This window comes from Rhinolophus ferrumequinum, chromosome 12 (genome assembly GCF_004115265.2).
Source record: "Rhinolophus ferrumequinum isolate MPI-CBG mRhiFer1 chromosome 12, mRhiFer1_v1.p, whole genome shotgun sequence".
NCBI classification, from domain to species: Eukaryota; Metazoa; Chordata; class Mammalia; order Chiroptera; family Rhinolophidae; genus Rhinolophus; species Rhinolophus ferrumequinum.
The window spans coordinates 42,035,929-42,055,852 of record NC_046295.1 but is presented as its reverse complement, the minus strand read 5'-3'; the positions used below and the strand labels follow the sequence as shown (position 1 = coordinate 42,055,852).

At 31.9% G+C, this 19,924-nt stretch overlaps 1 protein-coding gene across 2 annotated transcripts in view; it reads right to left on the bottom strand.

Annotated features, from left to right (window-relative positions):
- The window catches only part of VPS13A (vacuolar protein sorting 13 homolog A), a 192,035-nt gene that overhangs the window by 155,525 nt on the left and 16,586 nt on the right, over positions 1–19,924 (bottom strand). For both annotated transcript variants that reach the window (XM_033122388.1, XM_033122387.1), the window contains exons 3-10: positions 18,617–18,659; positions 14,791–14,886; positions 14,429–14,530; positions 7,181–7,290; positions 6,435–6,494; positions 4,630–4,689; positions 4,344–4,424; positions 1,455–1,512 (exon numbers count right to left, since the gene is read on the bottom strand). In XM_033122388.1, the coding sequence (XP_032978279.1) occupies positions 1,455–1,512; positions 4,344–4,424; positions 4,630–4,689; positions 6,435–6,494; positions 7,181–7,290; positions 14,429–14,530; positions 14,791–14,886; positions 18,617–18,659 (610 nt within the window). The remainder of the gene's footprint in view (positions 1–1,454; positions 1,513–4,343; positions 4,425–4,629; positions 4,690–6,434; positions 6,495–7,180; positions 7,291–14,428; positions 14,531–14,790; positions 14,887–18,616; positions 18,660–19,924) is intronic.

Genomic DNA, 19,924 nt, shown 5'->3' with positions numbered 1-19,924 from the left:
TCATCAATAGGCGATCGATGACATATTCATTATGATATATTTATACAATAGAATACTATAGTTATAAACAAGAAAAATTTATATGTACATAAATGGAAGGATATGCTGAGTTTTAAAAAGTACATATATAAAGCAATGCTATCCGTATTTGAAAAATAAAATTATCCCTCTCCCCAGCTTTAATTCTTACGTTACATAAAAAGACTACACTATCCAGTATTCTCCTTAGTTGCGATCAACCATCCATCCATGGGCTACTATATGCTCTCCTATCTCTCTTACTTAGCTCCTGGCAACTCTAATTTCTAAGTGATTTCAATATACAAATGATCTTTCCAAAACCATGCTATGGACTCAGTTCTTTGGACTCCTCCACCCTTACCTCAGCTACTAGACCTTACCACACCAATATCCTTGACCTTCCATAAACTTGGTCTCAAGCATCCAAATCTCCTACCACCACGACCTCTCTCTGTAGTATTCAGTATACCAAAACTTCAAGTCCTGTGGGACCTACCATTCATTGATCCTATTTCTACCTTTTCTCTGTCCTTCACGTCTTCTTCATATTCTCAGTTCCCTCCCTATCCTGTTGAAATTCCATGATCAGTTATTTCAGTCATTCCCTTGCATTCACTCTTCGCCCTAGCATTTTGATGGTACTTACTAGGCAAAACCCTAATTCTGGATAAAGCTACTCTTCACTTATTCCACATCTGTACCTGAGCCGCTGAACATGTTGGGGGAAAAAACATACAACCACAGAATGGTCTCACGTTGATGTCATAAATCTCAAGTAGGTCTTTAATATTGCTGAGCAATCACACAACACTCCTTTAGACCAAGGGAAAGTCAAATCCATTCTTTTTCTCTGTATATTTTAGTAATGCATTTCTGATTATTAAAGTACTAAGTGTTAATTTCAGATAATTGGAAACCAGGAAAAAGTATAAAGAAAAATTTTAAATATACATTTTTAAAATAGTAAGATCATACTACATTGTAGCAGCTAGCCTTATTAAATTGTATTTGCCATGTCAAAATATCTTTTAAAATTATCATGATTGCTATTGAATAGTTATTAGTGACTTCACAATTTAGTAACAACGTCTCTTTTGGACACTTTTCTTTCCAGTTATCATAACTGTTATTGAATAGTCATTAGTGACTTCACAATTTATTGAGTAACAACCTCTCTTATTGGACATTTTTCTTTCCTAGCTTTGAAATATAGCAATATATATGTATAGCAGTATATATGTATATATAATATGTGTATATATATACCATGTTTCCCCGAAAATAAGACCTAATCAGAAAATGAGCCCTAGCATGATTTTTCAGGATGACATCCCCTGAACATAAGCCCTAATGCGTCTTTTTGAGCAAAAATTAATATAAGACCTGGTCTTATTTTCAGGGAAACACGGTAAGTGCATTTGATATGTACTTACCAAAATCATAACCTTCTGGAACAATATTTTCAAAGACAACGCCACTCTTCAATCTGTACTATTAAAAGACAAATTGCTTTTATTTATATTAATTCCAATATACCTGTATCGGACAAAATCCAATTATATTCAAAAGAAAATAGTTTAGAAGCAATTTAAAAAATAATTTAAATTTAGGAGGTCTTACATACAAAAAATATTAAAGTGGTTAGACAATGTCTCATTAAACTACTATTATAAAAGAATACTTTAGGCAACATTAAGATACATATGTGTGTATTTAAACATGTTTATATACAGGCACATATATAAAATTTGACAAAATTCAATATCCATTTATGATTAAAACTATATCAAAATGAGTATAAAGGGAATGTGCCTCAATATAGTAATAGCCATATATGACAAACCCATAGCTAACATCATACTCAACAGAGAAAAGTAGAAAGCTTTTCCTCTAAGATCAGGAATAAGACAAGGATGCTCATCTCACTACTTTTATTCAACATAATACTGGAAGTCCCACCTAGAAAATTAGGCTAGAAAAAGAAATAAAAGCCATCCAAATTGGAAAGGAAGAAGTAAAACTGTCACTATTTACAGGTGACATGATATTATAGTATCAACTCCACCAAATTAAAAAACAAACAAACACAGAATAAACAAATTCAGTAAAGTTGCAGGATACAAAGTCAATATACAGAAATCTGCTGCATTTTCTGTACACTAATCACGAACTATTAGAAAGAGAAATTAATAAAACAATCCTATTTATAACTGCATCAAAAAGAATAAAATTCCTAGGAATAAATTTTAAATTTATTAAAACTATAACTTAAAACTATAAGACACTGATGAAAGAAACTGAAGACACAAATAAATGGGATGATAATTCTATACTCATGAAGTGAAAGAATATTATTAAAATACCCACACTACCCAAAGCAATCTACAGATTTAATACAATCCCTATCAAATTTCCAATGATATTTTTCACATAAAGAGAACAAACAATCCTAAAACTTGTATGGAATCACTAACGACCCCAATAACCAAAGTTATCTTGAGCAAGAAGAACAAAGCAAAAGGCATCAGACTCCGTAATTTCAAACTCTATTATAAAGCTGTGGTAATTAAAATAGTATGGTACTATAAAACAAAAAACAAAAAACAAAAAAAAACAGACACGTAGATCAATCAGTGGAACAGAAAAGAGACGCCAGAAATAAGCCCATGAAATTATGATCAATCAATTTATGACAAAGGAACCAAGAATATGCAATGGGGAAAGGACAGTCTCTTTAATAAATGGTTCAGGGAAAACTGGACAGACACATGCAAAAGAATGAAACTGTACCACTATCTTACACCATAAACAAAAATTAACTCAAAATAGGTTAAAGATTTGATTGTAAGAAGTGAAACCATAAAACTCCTAGCAGAAAACATATGCAGTAAGCTCTATGACATTGGTCTTGGTGATGATTTTTTGGATCTGGCGCCAAAAGTAAAGGCAACAAAAGAAAAAAAAAAAAATGAGACCACATCAAACTTAAAAGCCTCTGCACAGCGAAGGAAATCATCACCAACAACAAAAAAGGCAACCTACTGAATGGGAGAAAATATCAGATACTATTCATGTATCTGATAAGAGGTTAATATCCAAAATACATAAAGAACTCATAAATCAATAGCAAAAATTCACTTTGATTTAAAAAATGGGCAGAGGATCTGAATAAACATTTTTCTAAAGGTGACATACAGATGGCCAACAGATACATGAAAATGCTCAGTATCACCAATCATCAAGGAAATGCAAATCAAAACCACAATAACATATCACCTCATACTGTTAGAATATTATCAAAAAGATAAGAAATAAGTTTTGGAGAGAACATAGAGAAAAGGGAACACTTGTGCAATGTCGGAGGGAATTTAAATTTGTGCTACTACAATGGAAAGCAGTACAAAAATTCTTCAAAAACTCACAAATAGAACTACCATGTGATCCAGCAATTCCACATTTGGTTATTTACCCAAATAAGACAAAAACACTAACTCGAAGAGATATATGCACCCCCATGTTCACTGCATCATTATGTACAATAGTCAAGATATGGAAACAAGCTAAACGTCCATCAACAGATGAATGGATAAAAAAAAAGTGATATATATGTGCAACAGAGTATCATTCAGCCATAAAAAAGAAGGAAATCTTGCCATGTGAGACAACATGGATGGAATCTGAGGGCAGTACATTAAATGAAATAAGTCAGAGAAAGACAAATATTGTTTACTCTCCCTTATATGTTGAATCTAACAACAAAAAAACAAAAAACAAAACCCCAGCCTCATAAATACAGAGAAGTGGTTGGTGGTTGCCAGAAGCACATGGTCGGTGGTGGCAAAACAAGTGATCACAGTCAAAATGTATGCTCTTCTAGTTATAAAATAAGTAAGTCACAGGGATTTAACATACAGTATGGTGACTACAGTTAATAATACTGTACTGCATATTTGAAAGTTGCTAAGGGAATAAATCTTAAAAGTTCTCATCTCAGGAAAATATTTTGTAACTATGTACGGTGACAGATGTTAACTAGAATTATTGTGATGATCATTTTGCAATATATACAAATGTCAAACATTATGTTGTACACCTGAAACTAATATAATGTTGTATGTGAATTATAAAAAAAAAAGGTACATGTGTTTATACATGTTTGTATTACAGTCACATATATTCATATATTTCTGTAAATTCTGCTAACGGAGTTTTCCTTAAAAAAAATCACTGACTACAGTATATTAGATAAATGACAATGAATAAAACTTTATGCAAAATATGATACCAAAAAACGTGTATATACACATTAAAAATTTACTTACCAATGATTCATCATAATTATTAACATAAAACATCTGAGACTTCACATTCCAATAGGCAAAAAGGTTATCCAATCGGATTAACTGAAAATAAATAAGATTTATTACATGCCTCATTTTTCTCTGAAGGATCTTTAGTATGCTATTTTCAGAATCTCAAATAATTGAGTCATATAACAGAGTTAAGCAAGTAAACACAATTCACACAAATCCATATAATATATTACCATTTGCCTTTCTACAAGTCTTGTCAAGTCTATGGATTAACAAAATATAATATTTATTTTACCTTACGAAATAGTTTCTCAGTTTCATCATGTAAACACGGAACCCAGTTTTGATCAGTTGTCTGAAAAGAAAAAAAAAGGCAGTAAAACTGTCATTCACATGTGAAATGGCAGAGTGACAAATCATATCTATCATGCCCTAGACCAATTTCCTATGAAAATGTTTTTGAAAACATAACATTCAAAGAATATTAACTGACCATAGGAAAGTCTCTGCTTCCAAGGAGCTAACTATTTGGTTGAAAAAGTAAACAAGCAATTACAAACAGGGAAGTGCCACTATAAAGGTTAAATATACAGTACTCTGGGAGGACATGGTAGGAGCCTCAAACTCAGCAGTGTGATAGAAAAAATGATTACTAAACTAATACATGCTATATGAATAGAAATTGATTCTAAAGGCAGTAGGGAATATGATTCAGACTAGGAATATATGCAAATATACAACACATTCAGGAAACTGAAGTAGAACAGAACAGCCAGAGAATATAATGCAAAACAAAGAAAAGAGGTGAAACCACATTTGTTACCTGGGGTCAGATTACAAAAGGATTATAAACTATTTGAAGACAAAACTATGGACTTTATTCTAAGGGCAATGAAAAGCCATTTAGGGGAATAAAGTGATCAGATGCTCATTTTAAAGAGATGGTTTTCATTTTTTTGTAGAGAACTGAATGGATTAGAACAGTGGTTCTCAAACTTTAGTATGAAACAGGTTCACATAGAGGGCTTTTTAAACATGGATTGCTGGGCCCCAATATAAGATTCTAATTGAATAGGACTAAGATGGGGGACAAGTTTCCAAGAATTTTCAAAGGTGATGGTCAAAACCACTGCTGTCACAGTCACCAATGACCTTCACAATGACAAATCTAATGGCTAATTCTTCATCCGTATTTTTCAAACTAACAGCATTTGACGTTTACCCTACTCAATTTTATTGACTAACTTTTCATTTTTCTTTTCTTTTCCTGGTAATGGATCCATGTTTTAAAAAGAAGTCATACACAAAACCCCAATGGATATAACAAATAAAAGCATGTAGTGAAATGTTATACAGCAGTTAAACTGAATGAATTATATGTGGCAATACAAATGTCAAAAAACATTGCGAAGATAAAAAGGAAACTTATAGAAGAATCAATAAAATATTTCTGTGAACTTTTTAAATCCTACCAAATACTATACAATTTCAATGGCTATATTATATAAAAGTTTAAAAACTTAGGATGTTTATCTCTGTGGGAAGAACAAGAGTAGAGAACAAAGGGATTTAAACTTTATTCATAACAATCTTATTTTTTAAAAGTATTTAAAACTTAAACCAAATGACAAATTTAACAATGGTTCATTCTGGATGAAAGCAAATGCTGCATAATCCTCTCTGTGCTCCTATACTTGTAAAATTATTTAATTTAAAAAATTAAACAGGAGAAACTGTGCCACAATATTAATAATGTTGGTGAGGACATGGTGATTTGTTTCTTTACATTTTTTACAACTTATCAAAGTTTCTGCAATGAACATTTATTACTTTTATTTTGTATTTACTCATTTAAAACTCAGAAATAGATTATTTAAATTTAAAAAGTATCAAATCTCACAATTAGCAAATAATATTTTAAACGGAATTGATTATCAATCATTTTTGGAAATGTGAAAATGTGAAACTACCTACCCGCAGTTCCAATTCAGTCTATATTGACACCTATTTCTGATGCTGGCATAAATGAATAGTAATTAGTAGTCTGATGAACTATTCTGCATAATTAAATATGGTTAAATTTCTTTTTAAACACAGTACCTGCATGCTGAGATTTTGAAGGGAAATACCAAATGACAGTGGGTTTTCTCGATTTGTGATCTAAAGAGGAAAGACAGTAAATTTTACTCAGATTTTTAGTAGTTGGACAAAATTCCCATTATAAAAAAGTTCACTTTTTGGGAAGTATATAATTTCAAGCATTCAAAAACATTTTAATACTTTGCAGAATTTTTATTCCTATATTTTTCCTAATACAGTACTAAGTAAACTATTAAGTATGAATGTATTAGTGTTGTACAATACATCTGCATAATATTTTTCAGTTTACAAAAAAAAAAGCTTAAAATGATTGACCCTCACAATAGTACTATGAGAAGGTAGTTATTATGTGTTTTAGAGAGAATCCATGATTTATTTGAGATTAATTAGTTAAGTCTAGCTCTACTGATTCCTAGACCAGTGCTCTCTCCAGGAGATAAATATAGTATCATTTAAAGTATTTTAAAAACACATAGCTAAATTCATAACTCTCACTTATCAAAGGTGATTTTAAGTAAGACATTTTCCTTCGTTATCTGATGTTTGAACATTTTAGGAAAAGTGTAATCAAGATAGTGAGGACCAGAAATTATAGCTATAATTATAAAAAAGAAAGATCATGTCATCTTCAACTCTGTATGCTATACTCGCCAGCATCTAACACGTTGGCTACTACAAAGCAGGTGTCAATAAACAGTGAAATATAAATAAATATAAAAACAAGTGCCATCTAATAAAATACTTACATTATCTTCATAACGAATATGGATGCTGGAAATTTTCACTTGAAGATTTTTTATGATCTGAGTAATCAATTTTTCTGTAAAAGTGTCCTGTTTCTCCACCAGTTGTTTTTCTACAATTGCAAATATTCCTTTTATAGTTTGAATGAAAAATATACTCTATAAATACCCACATATTGAGGTAACATAAATGTTACCTTGTTAAAGAAAAAAGTCTGTATTTGTAGATTTGCTTTCCAAAAGTCTTCCATACCAAAACATTTTCAAAGGGAACTAAATAGTTTTCGAAAACTAATTTCTTGTTCAGTGAAACTAAAGCCAACACTGTAGAATTTATTGGCATTAAATTTTATAACTTCTTTCTGTTTTAACTATAGCTAAGTACATAAAGATATAGAAAACAATGAAGATTATTAGGTAAGAATTTTAATAGGCTTAAATGAGAAAAAACAGAGCAGCAAAGGAATCTCCCTTAAAATCAGTGATATCATTGTAAGTTGTCTGTGGTTAGGTGCATAAATAGTTGAATATGACCCTCCCTCAGATGAATACAAAATAGGAAGATATAATATCCTTTCCCTCTCTCCTTTCAATCAAGGCTCAAGGAAGTCCACCATTTCTTTTTCTGAAAACTATATTTACTACCTCCAGTTTCAATATTTTTCAGGGGACCAGAAAAAATAAAGAATTGTGGTTCCTAATTTCTTTTTTAATATGCCTTTGATAACCATTAGTTACTGTGCCTTTCCCCACTGTGACTTGAAAATGCCAATGAGAGATACCTACTTTCCTCCTTCTAGTCCTGTTCCCCCTGCACATACACATGATTTTCCTCTAATTACCTATTTATTACTCCCTAATTCAGCTAGTCCAGGAAGTCGTAGGTTAAGGAAAGTAGATAAAGATATCATAGGTATGTACATCAACGTCAAGTGTAAGTGAATGAGAGATAAGTAAATATATCTGAATATATAAAGACTTTAGAATTAATAAGAGACTGTATATATAAGCTCTTTGAAGACAGAAATTTTAAATCTTTGAATCTCACCACTACCTAAAAAAATCCTTTGCTCTATAAATTTGTACATTCAATTAAATGCTAAATATTTCTTTCACTATCCATTGGTTTCCTCCTGATTTCCTTATCCAACTCCAATTCCATTAAAATATCATTTCAACAACACTTTAAACTCTTTGCTCCTTTTTCTCATTTTCTTCCGTCAATATTTCTCCAACCCTGAGTAAAACCAGCTATCTTATTTTTACATAAACATGCCTATGTCTTGCCAGGTGAATACTGGAGGAGAAAAATCACAACAGGACAGATTAGAATTACTATAAATTAGTCATCACCAACTTCCACCAACCAGCAACCTTACTACATTTCTTCAGTCAATTTATTCACACTCTCTAGAACAACTATTTCAAACTTTTCTGATTCTCGTCAAAGTTCCAGCAACCCTTCCACTGCTCTTTACTATTAGCAAATGACACTGCCTCCAACTTTGGAAGAAATACAAGCTCCTTCTCTGCAATCATCACTCAATCAAAATAGCTATTTTTAAGGTGACCAATGAATGACCTTCATGTCATGAGCGATTATTTCCTAATCCTAATTTACCTGATATCTCAGTAGGATCTGATACATTCTTTTTATTCCCAGAACACCCTCATTCAAAGGGGAAAAAAAATCAACAAAAACTATTCCAGAAAAAGACCTGCTAACAGAACTACTAGACAGACTTTAAAACAAATATCATATAAATGCTCAAGAAACTAAAGGAAGATGTGGAGAAAGTCAAGAAAACAATGCATGAATAAAATGCAGGTATCTATAAAGAGACGGAAAACTTAAAAAGAAACCAAACAAATTCTGAAGCAGAAAATTACTCTAACAAAAAGAAAAAAATTCACCAGAGGGATTCAAAGGCAGACTTCAACAGGCAGAAGAATCAATGAACTTGAAGATAAAATAATGCAAATTATCAAGCCGAGGAACAGAAAGAAAAAAATATTGAAAAGGGAACAAAGCCTAAAGGACCTGAGGGACACCAACAAGTGAACTAATACATGCATTGTGGGCCTAGTTGGTGAAAAGAGAAAGGGGCGAAAAAGGATATTTGAGTAAATAATGGCTGAAAACTTCCCAAATTTGAAAAAAGACATAATATACATCCAAGAAGCTCAAAGAACTCCATGTAAGCAGCACTCAAGAGTCCCACATTAATTCACATTGTAATCAAATGTTCAAAAGTGAAAGAGAAAATCTTCCCCCTGCTTCTACTACCTCCCTCCCCCCACTCTGGTTCAAGCTGTTGTTTCTCAGTCTAGTTGTGTAGAACACAGCTCCCTGGCCCATGCTGATGTTATGAGTCTTGGGCTCCCCCCAGCTGAGGCAGTCGGTTGCCAGTCATCGGAAAATAAGCCCTAGCATGATTTTTAGAGGACTCCCTTGAACATAAGCTTCTAATGCGTCTTTTGGAGCAAAATTTAATATAAGACCCAGGCTTATTTTGGGGTAAACACGGTAGTAAGAGAATCAAATCAGTAATAAAAAACCTCTCAACAAAAGGAAGCCATGGACCTAATGGCTTCACTGTGAATTCTACAAAACACTTAAAAGAGAACAACAATCCTCTTCAAACTCTTCCAACAAATTGAAGAGAAGGGAGGGCAGCCAGGTGGTTCAGCTGGTTAGAGTGCGAGCTCTGAACAACAGAATTGCTGGTTCGATTCCCACTTGGGCCAGTGAGCTGCCCCCTCCACAACTAGATTGAAGACAACCAGATGTCGCTGAGCTTCTGGAGGGGCAGCCGGATAACTCAGCTGGTTAGAATGCAAGCTCTCAACAACAAGGTTGCTGGTTCAATTCCCGCATGGGATGGTGGGCTGCACCCCCTGCAACTAAAGATTGAAAACAGTAACTGGACTTGCAGCTGAGCTGCGCCCTCCACAACTAGACTGAAGGACAACGACTTGGAGCTGATGGACCGTGGAGCAACACACTGTTCCCCAATATACCCCAATAAAATGTATTAAAAAAAAGAAAAATTGAAGAGAAGGGAATATTTCCAAACTGATACAAAAGCAAGACAAAGATACCACAGAAAAACTACAGATCAATATCTCTAATGAATATTGATGCAAATCCTCAGCAATATGTTAAACAAAGGTTAAAAGCCCATTAGAATGATTACACACTGACTCAATACAATTTATTCCTAGATGGGAAGATTGGCTCAATATATGAAAATCAATCAAACACACCACATTAACATAATAAAGGGGAAAAAACACATGATCATCTCAACTGATGGAGAAAAAGCATTTGAAAGAATTCAATACCCTGTCATAATAAAAACACTCAATAAATCAGAAGGAAACTACCTTAAAATAATAAAGGTCACATGTAATAAACTCACAGAAAACATCATACTCAATGGTGAAAGTCTGAAAGCTTTACCTCTAAGATCAGGAAGAAGATAAGGATGTCCACTTTTGTCACTTTTACTCAACATAGTAGTACTAAAGTTCTAGCCAGAATAATTAGGCAAGAAATAATAAATAAGAGGCATCCAAATTGCGAAGGAAACAATAAAATTATCCCTCTTCATAAACAACATGATCTTATGTAAATAAAACTCTATATATTCCAAAAACAAAACACCTGTTAGAACTAATAAGCTAATTCAGCAAAGTAGCAGGATACAAAGTCAACACAAAATATTAGTGGCGTGTCTATTTCCAAACAATGGAAAATCTGAAAGGAAATTACAAAAAGAAGTCCCATTACATCAAAAAGAATAAAATCCTTAAGAAATAACATAAACAAGGAGATAAAAGACTTACATAATGAGAAGCGCAAAACCCTACTGAAATTTAAAAAGACAAATGGAAACACATCCTGTCCATAGATTAGAAGATTTAATAGTTAACCTGTCAATACTGCCCAAAGCAATCTATAGATTCAAACCAATCCCTATCAAAATACCAATGATATTTTTTTGCAAAAATAAATGAAAAATTCATCCTAAAATTCATATGGAATCTCAAGGAACTCCCAAATAAAACAATCTTTTTAAAAATTATTTTTTTCAGTTACAGTTGACATTCAATATTATTTTATATTAGTTTCAGGTGTACAGCATAGTGGTTAAACATTTATTTATCCCAAAACAATCTTGAAAAGAAAAACAAAGCTGGAAAAATCACACTTCCTGACTGCAAAACTTAGGACAAAGTTGTAATCAAAACGGTGCGGAACTAAAGACAAACACATAGATGAATGAAGACGAGAGGGCCCAGAAATAAATCCTCACATATAAAGTCAAATGATTTTTAAGAAGGGTGCTTGGACTATTCAATGTGAAAGAACAGTATTTTTAACAAACGATGCTAGGAAAACTGAATATCCAGATAGTCGCATGTAAGAGAATGAAGTTGGGCCCTTATCTAACAACAAAGATAAAAATTAACTCACAATGGATCAAAATGGATCAAAGATTTAAATTAAGACCTAAAACTATAAAACTCCTATAAGAAAACATAGGGCAAAAGCTGCATGACACTGGATTTGGCAATGATTTTTTTCATGTATGACACCAAAGGCACAGGCAACAAAAGAAAAGCAGGCAAACTGAACTTCATGAAAATTTTAGGATCCTAGAATACTATCAACAGAGTAAAGATGCTACCAACAGAATAGGAGAAATTTTTCAAATCATGTATCTAATAAGAAATTAACATCCAGAATACATAAAGACTTCTGACGTACCTCTCCTCACCCCGCCCCTGCCAAAAAACCCACAAACGATTAATAGATGGGCAAAAGACTTAGACATGTCTCCAAAGAAAATATAGTAATGACCAATAAGCACATAAAAAGATGCTCAAATCTAATCTTTAGGAAAATGAAAATCAAAACTACATGAGGTATCACTTCATCCGCTTTAAGATGCTACTATCAAAAACACCCAGAAAATAATAAATGCTGGCAAGAATGTGAAAAAATTGGAACCCTTGTACACTGTTGGTGGGAATGCAAAACAGTACCAGTCCCTGTGGAAAACAGAATAGCGACTCCACAAAAAATGTAAGATAGAATTACATACTATCCATGAATTCCATTTCTGGGTATATATGCAAAAGAATTGAAAGCAGTGTCTCAAATGGATATTTATACACCATGTTCAAAGCAGCATTATTCACAATAACTAAAGCACAGAAGCAATCCCAGTGTCCACTGATGGATAAATGGATAAGGAAAATGTGGTATATACATAAAATGGATTATTATTCAACCTTAAAAAAGAAATTCTGACATACAAAGGTCTGACAATTAAGTTCAGGAACTCATCCTAGAAAAAGTGCCACCTACCTCATTGTTGAATATTACTAGAGCCACCTTCAAAGTACTCCCCTTGGGAAGCTATGCACCGACACCAGCGCCTAGGCCACCCTTCAAAGCAATTTTGGAACTCTTTTTCTGGAATGGCCATCAGAGTTGTCATCGTATTACCCTTGATGTCCTGAATGTCATAAAAATGTCTTCCTTTCAATATTTACTTTATCTTCAGGTAAAGAAAAAAGTCATTAAGAGCCAGATCAGGTGAGTAGGAAGGGTCTTCCAATACAGTTATTTGTTTACTGGCTAAAAACTCCCTCATAGACAGTGATGTGTGAGCTGTTGCCCTGTAGTGATGCAAGAGCCATGAATTGTTGGCAAAACGTTCAGGTCGTCTTTTTCACACAGCCTTTTCAGCATTTCCAAATAGTAAACTTGGTAACTGTTTGTCCAGTTGATGCAAATTCATAATGAATAATCCCTCTGATATCAAAAAAGATTAGCAACATCATTGCAACAAGTTCGCGAACTTAATTGTCAGCCCTTGTATACTACAACATGAATGAACCTTGAAAACATGATGCTAAGTCAATTAAGCCAAACACAAAAAGACATACAGTATGATACCACTTACATGAAGTACTTAAAGGAGTCAAAAATCATAAAGACAGAAAGTAGAATCGTGGTTGCCAGGGGCTGGGGGTGTTGGGGGTGGCAAATGAGGATTGTTTAAGGGGTATAAAGTTTCAATTTTATAAGATGGAAAGAGACAATACAGATGGATGGTGGTGATGGATGCACAATATTATATTTAATAAAACTGTATTGTACAAGTAAAATTGGTTAATATGACAAATTTTATGTTATGTGCTTGCCACAATAAAAAATATATTTTTTCTTTTTTTTATTAAATTTATTGGGGTGACGATTAGTAAAATTATATAGGCTTCAAGTATACATTTCTATAATACATCATCTATATATTGCAATTGTGTGTTCACCACCCAGAGTCAACTGAAAAAAAGGATTGAGGGTAGGGATGAATGACTACACAGGATATGAAAGAACTATGACAGAAGAAAGCATAATTACAAGATATTTTGCCAGGAATTTTGTTAACCTCCTTTGATGTTTTTTACCTGTTTGTCAACAGGTAAAACATTTGTTATTGGGTTGTATTTTTTATTTTTCAAATAACAATGCATGGCAAGGATAGTGAAATCAGTATACATCTAGTTTTGTTTTAAAGATGCTTAACTATTAAATGAAGAACAGAGAAAAAATAAACATGACTAGTTTAGGAAAATGATTTTATGTTTGAAGATAAGAGAGACTACAGTATATTTACATGCTAAGAAGAAAGATTCACTAGAGGGAGAAGTTAGAGTCTGAGTACAAAAAGTAGCTGGTGGCACTACACACAGCACAAAGGGAAAAGGAATTTCTGCAGGACATTTCTACCAGACAAAAGAAGGGGTTGAAGTAATGGACCTTGGCCTAGGTTGAATAGGAAAGGATGTGAAGCCAGAGGGTAAGTAAACAGATTTGGGAAAATATAAATATACCAAATGACTAAGTATATCCAAAAGGTGAAGAACTGATATAAGGAAAATAAAAAAGCTAGAAAGTTAAGAAAACATACGTGATTAAATTAATTACTATAGTTAAAACCAAACCTTACCATTATAAGCTAGGTGTATTATTTGCCCTAACATAAATTTCTGTAAGGTAAAATTTCTGAAAACATGATAAAACACATACTACATTAAAATGCCCCGTGTAATAAGATTCTCTCATATTTGTCAAGTAATCTCAGTGCTTCCAGAGAAAAATAATATTCAAATGTGATCAATACTTAGGTCTTTTTCCCATTTCTTATTACCATTCTTATGTATTGTTTTGTTTACCTTGATCAGCTACTTTTTGTTTTGCTTCTTCTATTCTTTTTAGCTCCTGTTGCTTTGCTTCCAAGAGTTGCTTCTCTTCTTTTAAAGGATCATATTTTATTACTACAGGAATCATAAAAAAGAAGACTCTTAATTACCTTAAATTTAAATATACTAGTTCCAAAGAATATTCTTGAAAATAATCACTAATTCCAAGTTTGCAAAAATTTAAACACCAATTTAATATGAATTACCTAATATAAATTTAAATATAAAAACCTCTCCAAAAATCCAAGTATTTTGAACAAATGTAATTATAAAATATAAAGAATTCCCATGCACAAAAAAGCAACTTAAATTACAATGTTTAAAATTTGACTTACTAGAAGAAGGCACTATGAGTAAATAAATGTCTTCTAATACAGCTACAACTGGTTGAGTATAAAGGTGTTTCCATGGAATTGTAAGATTAAGATTACCTACATTTTAAAAAAGACAAAAAATATTATTCATTTAACCTACATTTACTGTCAGCCTATTTTCAGTCAGGCATTAAAAGGGATAAAGTGGCCTTTAACATTACAAGCTCAGTCACTTCACAGAAAGCTATTTTACAACTGAAAACAACAAGCTTTGTTGTGAAAATTTGAAATTTTTGTATTAGTACTGTTGGAAAATCTAGTGAATGATATCCTAAATATTTACAAGTTTCTATTTATGGCAATCTGTATCACAAACATACTATTATTCTTCTACCATTAATCAACAATCCTTGATATTGTAACTTTGAATTTCCTTTCCCCATTCTTACTCTAAATCTTTATAAGTATTTTCCTTACACTTTAAAATAGGTAGATTACATACTTCATGTGTGTGTATTTTTCATATACAGAGGTTATATTAATATATACAGTCATGTGCAGCTTAACGACGAGGACATGTTCTGAGAAATTCACTACACAATTTCATCCTTGTGCAATCACAGAGTACACTTATACAAACTTAGATGGGATAGCCTACTATGCACCTAGGCTGTACGGTATAGCCTATTGCTCTTAGGCTACAAACTTGTAGAGCATATTACTGTAAAAAAACAACACAAAATTAAATCAAGCACAAGGGAAAATGATGCAATCAAAAGACATAGGAAGCAGATGTACGAGGCTGCTGCTGGTGTAACCTGGCATACTGATTTAAGGCAAAAAAAATTTTTTGTAAGTAGAAAGAGTACACTCCAAAATAACAAGAAAAAGTAGAGGGCAAAGTCTTGTAAATAAATAAACCAGTAACATAGTCATTTATTACCTTTAGCAAGTATTATGTACTGTACATAATTTTATGTACCATACTTTTATTACAACTGGCAGCAGGTTTGTTTTCACCAGCATCACCACAACCACATGAGTAATACGTGAGTTACAACAGCTATGACATCACTAGGCAGTACGAATTTTTCAGCTCCATTATAATGTTACAGAACTACCATCGTGTATGTGATCTGAGGTTGACAAAAATGTCATTATACAGCTCATGACTGTATGTATGGTAATATGCATGTGTGTGATAATCATCATAAGTGTATGTACACACAAATTTTTCTGGTAATAGTCAAGGATCATGGGCAATATTTGAAAATTATTCAAACTAACGAGACTATTTTACCACAATCTACTAGCAAAGTATTTTTAAAAACATTAGCGAATTCTTGAATGAAAAAATACTACTATGTACAGGGCTGATAATACTACTGATTCTAGTTTTATATATTTAGAAAATTTGCATAATAGTTTTAAACTATTTAAAAAATTTTTAGAAATTATGAGTCTCGATTTAAAAATAGATGCTATAATTGGAGAAGGGAAAGATTATTAAATACACTATTACCATATTAACTGGTTAGTAATTTGGAAATGGAAAAACTCTACTTAGACCTATCTCATTCCATAATCCATGTATTAAAAAACCCCAACTGAGAAAAAGATTTCATCACACAATCCAGAGAAAAACAATCTGATTTATAAAAGAGGGATAACTTTCTAAGTTTTGGAATCGGAGAAGATAGTGACCATTTCAAATTTCTGCACAGTCCAAATGTAACCAAAATGGAATGAAATGGAAAAATAACTGTGACAAGTTTGACATAATTTACTTATAAATACTATCAAGCAGACTGCATACATATACACATATATATTAATAATCAAAAAAAATGAACAAAAGTACAGAGAACAGTGACCAAATAGCTTTAAGTAATCAAAAGAAACTTATAAAATTAATAATGTAGCATTTTCATCCCTAAATCTGTTTTTAACTAAACTTTTTTTATCTCATTATATGTAGGCTTCTCACAGAAAATTTGGAAAATTCAGATAAATATAAATGAAGGTAATTCCAAGAATCTTCGACCTAAAGACAACTACTTTTAAAATACACATGAGTATTTATATTTGATATATATGTATAATTCTTCATTCTAAATGAGGAAAACTTTTAAAGATCAGTAATATTAACAATACTCAATAATAGCAAGGGGACACTACATTCTTATAAAACTGGTTTTATTACTGTATCAGTCATTTGGAAACACGTACTTCTTTTTATTCAACAAATTATGTTCCTACTATACATTGTAGGTATTGTGCAAAGTGTGTGAATAAAACAAAGATTAAATCCACTTCTTCTCTAGAAACATATATATAGAAGAAATAAAAATAAGTATATTAAAGAATTAACAGGTTGCAACAATACCTTAAATGAGTCTCAAAATTATCTTGTATATTAGGTATTTAGTGCAGTGTATGTTCCACTATCTTGTATTAACAATGAATATTACCTTATCATTTTTAAACATGGTTAGGCAAGAAAAAAGGAAGAAAGCAGACTTGAAATGAAATCAGATCTATCTCCTCTCCTACATTTATTTAATTTTCTTGAATTATTGTTAAATTTATGAACACTGAAATAAAATAACCATAATTATAAAATTCAATAACGTTTAGAAAAATTTTAAAAGCTACATAAAAATATTACTGTAATATTGTTGTACCTATGGAAACACAGGATTACTCTACAATGTCCAAATGTGTATTCATTGGATTATACTACCACAATAATTAAATGAGGTCAAATCAACATGGATTACGAGAAATCTTTATTAAATGTTAACTGAAAAAAATAGAATATGAAATATGAAATCATACATATACCAGGATTACAAGTAGTTAAAATGTACACATGTAAAACATCATATAGAAATATGCAAAAATAAATGTTAGGTAGAAAAGTATTGGGTGATATGTTTTCCATTATTTATACTAAACTGTCTTTAAATAGAGGGGGGAAGAGAGAATTTGAATTGTAGCAATATAAGATGATGAAAACTTTGTCAAGCAAATGGTCTAATAACAATGGTAAGTGCACAAAATTATGGAGACATCATGTACCTTATATAAGTTTCAGAATATCTTGTTCCCTTAGTGACACCAATACGTTGAAATAACATTATATAAATCATACTATACAAACTATATAACAAAATATATCTATATACTTCCAAGTATCAAATAACAACACTATCATTTTGCACAATATTTAAAGCAATAAAATTTAAACAGTAATTCAAACAATGAAGTTAAAACAGTAAGCCAACATAATTTAAGAAATCAAACATACATGTTTCTATTAAACATGTTAAAATGTCATATTCCAATCAGTTTTTGCTCAACCAATACACTTAAAATGTAAACTAGGAACACTGGGAAAATAATACAGAACAACAACTAGTACAGTATTTCCCGGAAGCCTAGACAACTTCCAGAGGAAAAATTCGGCTTCAGATAGGTCCTGAGCCAAAACGTCTGGATAATCCAGATCCTCTTCCTTATACCACATATCCAGGCCCAATCAGAATTCACCAATACTAACTAGTCAGAAACCTAAGAACGGAGCAGCTTATGCTATTAGATTTAACACTCTGTCTCTCAATTCGTTTTTAACACCTAATAACATGTATGATTTCACAGGTATTGGGCAAGGGGTATATGGACCACATGGTATATTTAAGTCACACAATTAAGCTCTACCTAGATAAAAACACATTTTCAATTAATGCTCAGAAACATTAAAAATACCACATTACAGAGATACTAGGAGTATTATTCTGGTTGCAAGTCCAGCAAGGAGAACATTCAAATAATAAACATAGCTTACCTATATGACCAACTTTAATTTTAAATGGTACATCCAGTTGACTCTGCAAAAAATATATAAATGTAAAATATTAGTATATTTACAGTTCAACAAAATAGATGACTGCTTTTTTTCTTCCTAGAATTCAAAGGTACAAGTTATACCTTGTGTTTACCTTCAATACTTATTTAAATTTATAAATATACATATAATTGGATTATTGTTCTCAAATACGTAAAATTCAGGGAGACTGATCTTTTTAAAATAAATAGTGGAAAGGTTCTACAGTAATACTGACCACATATGTTACCCATAACAGAATCACTACTTCTTTTACATTTAAAAAAAAAAAGTGGGAAATTCCACTGTCACCTTGTGCTTGTAGGGAGATTAAAACTCCACTTTGCAAAAACTATCATCAAAAAAATGTCCCTTATTCAATGGGGAAGGGGTAACCTTTTTAATAAATGGTGCTGGGAAAATTGGATACCCACTGCAAAAGAAAGAAGTTGGACCCTTATGAGATATGCAAAAATTAACTCAAAATGGACCAAAGATATAAACACAAAAACTGAAACTATAAAATCCGTAGAAAAAAACATAAGGTAAAATTTGGCAATGACTCCTTGGATATCACACCAGAAGCACAGGCAACAAATGAAAAAAATAAATAAAAAATAAAAAAGATAAATTCAATCTCATCAAAATTAAAAACTTTTGTGCATCAAAACACACTCAACAGAGGCATAAAGCAACCCATGGGATGGGGGAACACAACTGCAAATCATGTATCTGATAAGGGAAAATATCCAGTATAGACAAAGAACTATACAACTTGACCAAAAAAAAAAAAATTGAAATATCAACAACGGTTTTCATAGTCATTCCTCCAAAGAACAAAAAAAACACATGAAAAGATGCTCAACCTTACTAGTCATTAAAGAAATGCTAATAAAAACCAAAATGAGATACAACTTTACACCCATTAGGAAGGCTATTATAAAAAAACAAAATAAATGTTGTCAAGGATGTGGTGAAACTAAAACCCTCATGCACTGCTAGTGGGAATATAAAATAGTTCAAATGCTATGGAAAACAGTGCGGTGCTTCCTGAAAAGGCTAAACATAAAATCCAGCAACTAAACTAGGTATACCCACATAAATTGAAAGCAGAGACTTACACAGATATGTGCATGCCAATGCTCACAGCAGCAATATTGATTGTTAAGAGTCAAAAGGTAGAAATGATTCAAATGTCCATCAACAGATGAACAGATAAACAAAATGTGGCATATACTAGAGAATATTATTCAGCCATAAAAAGGAAAG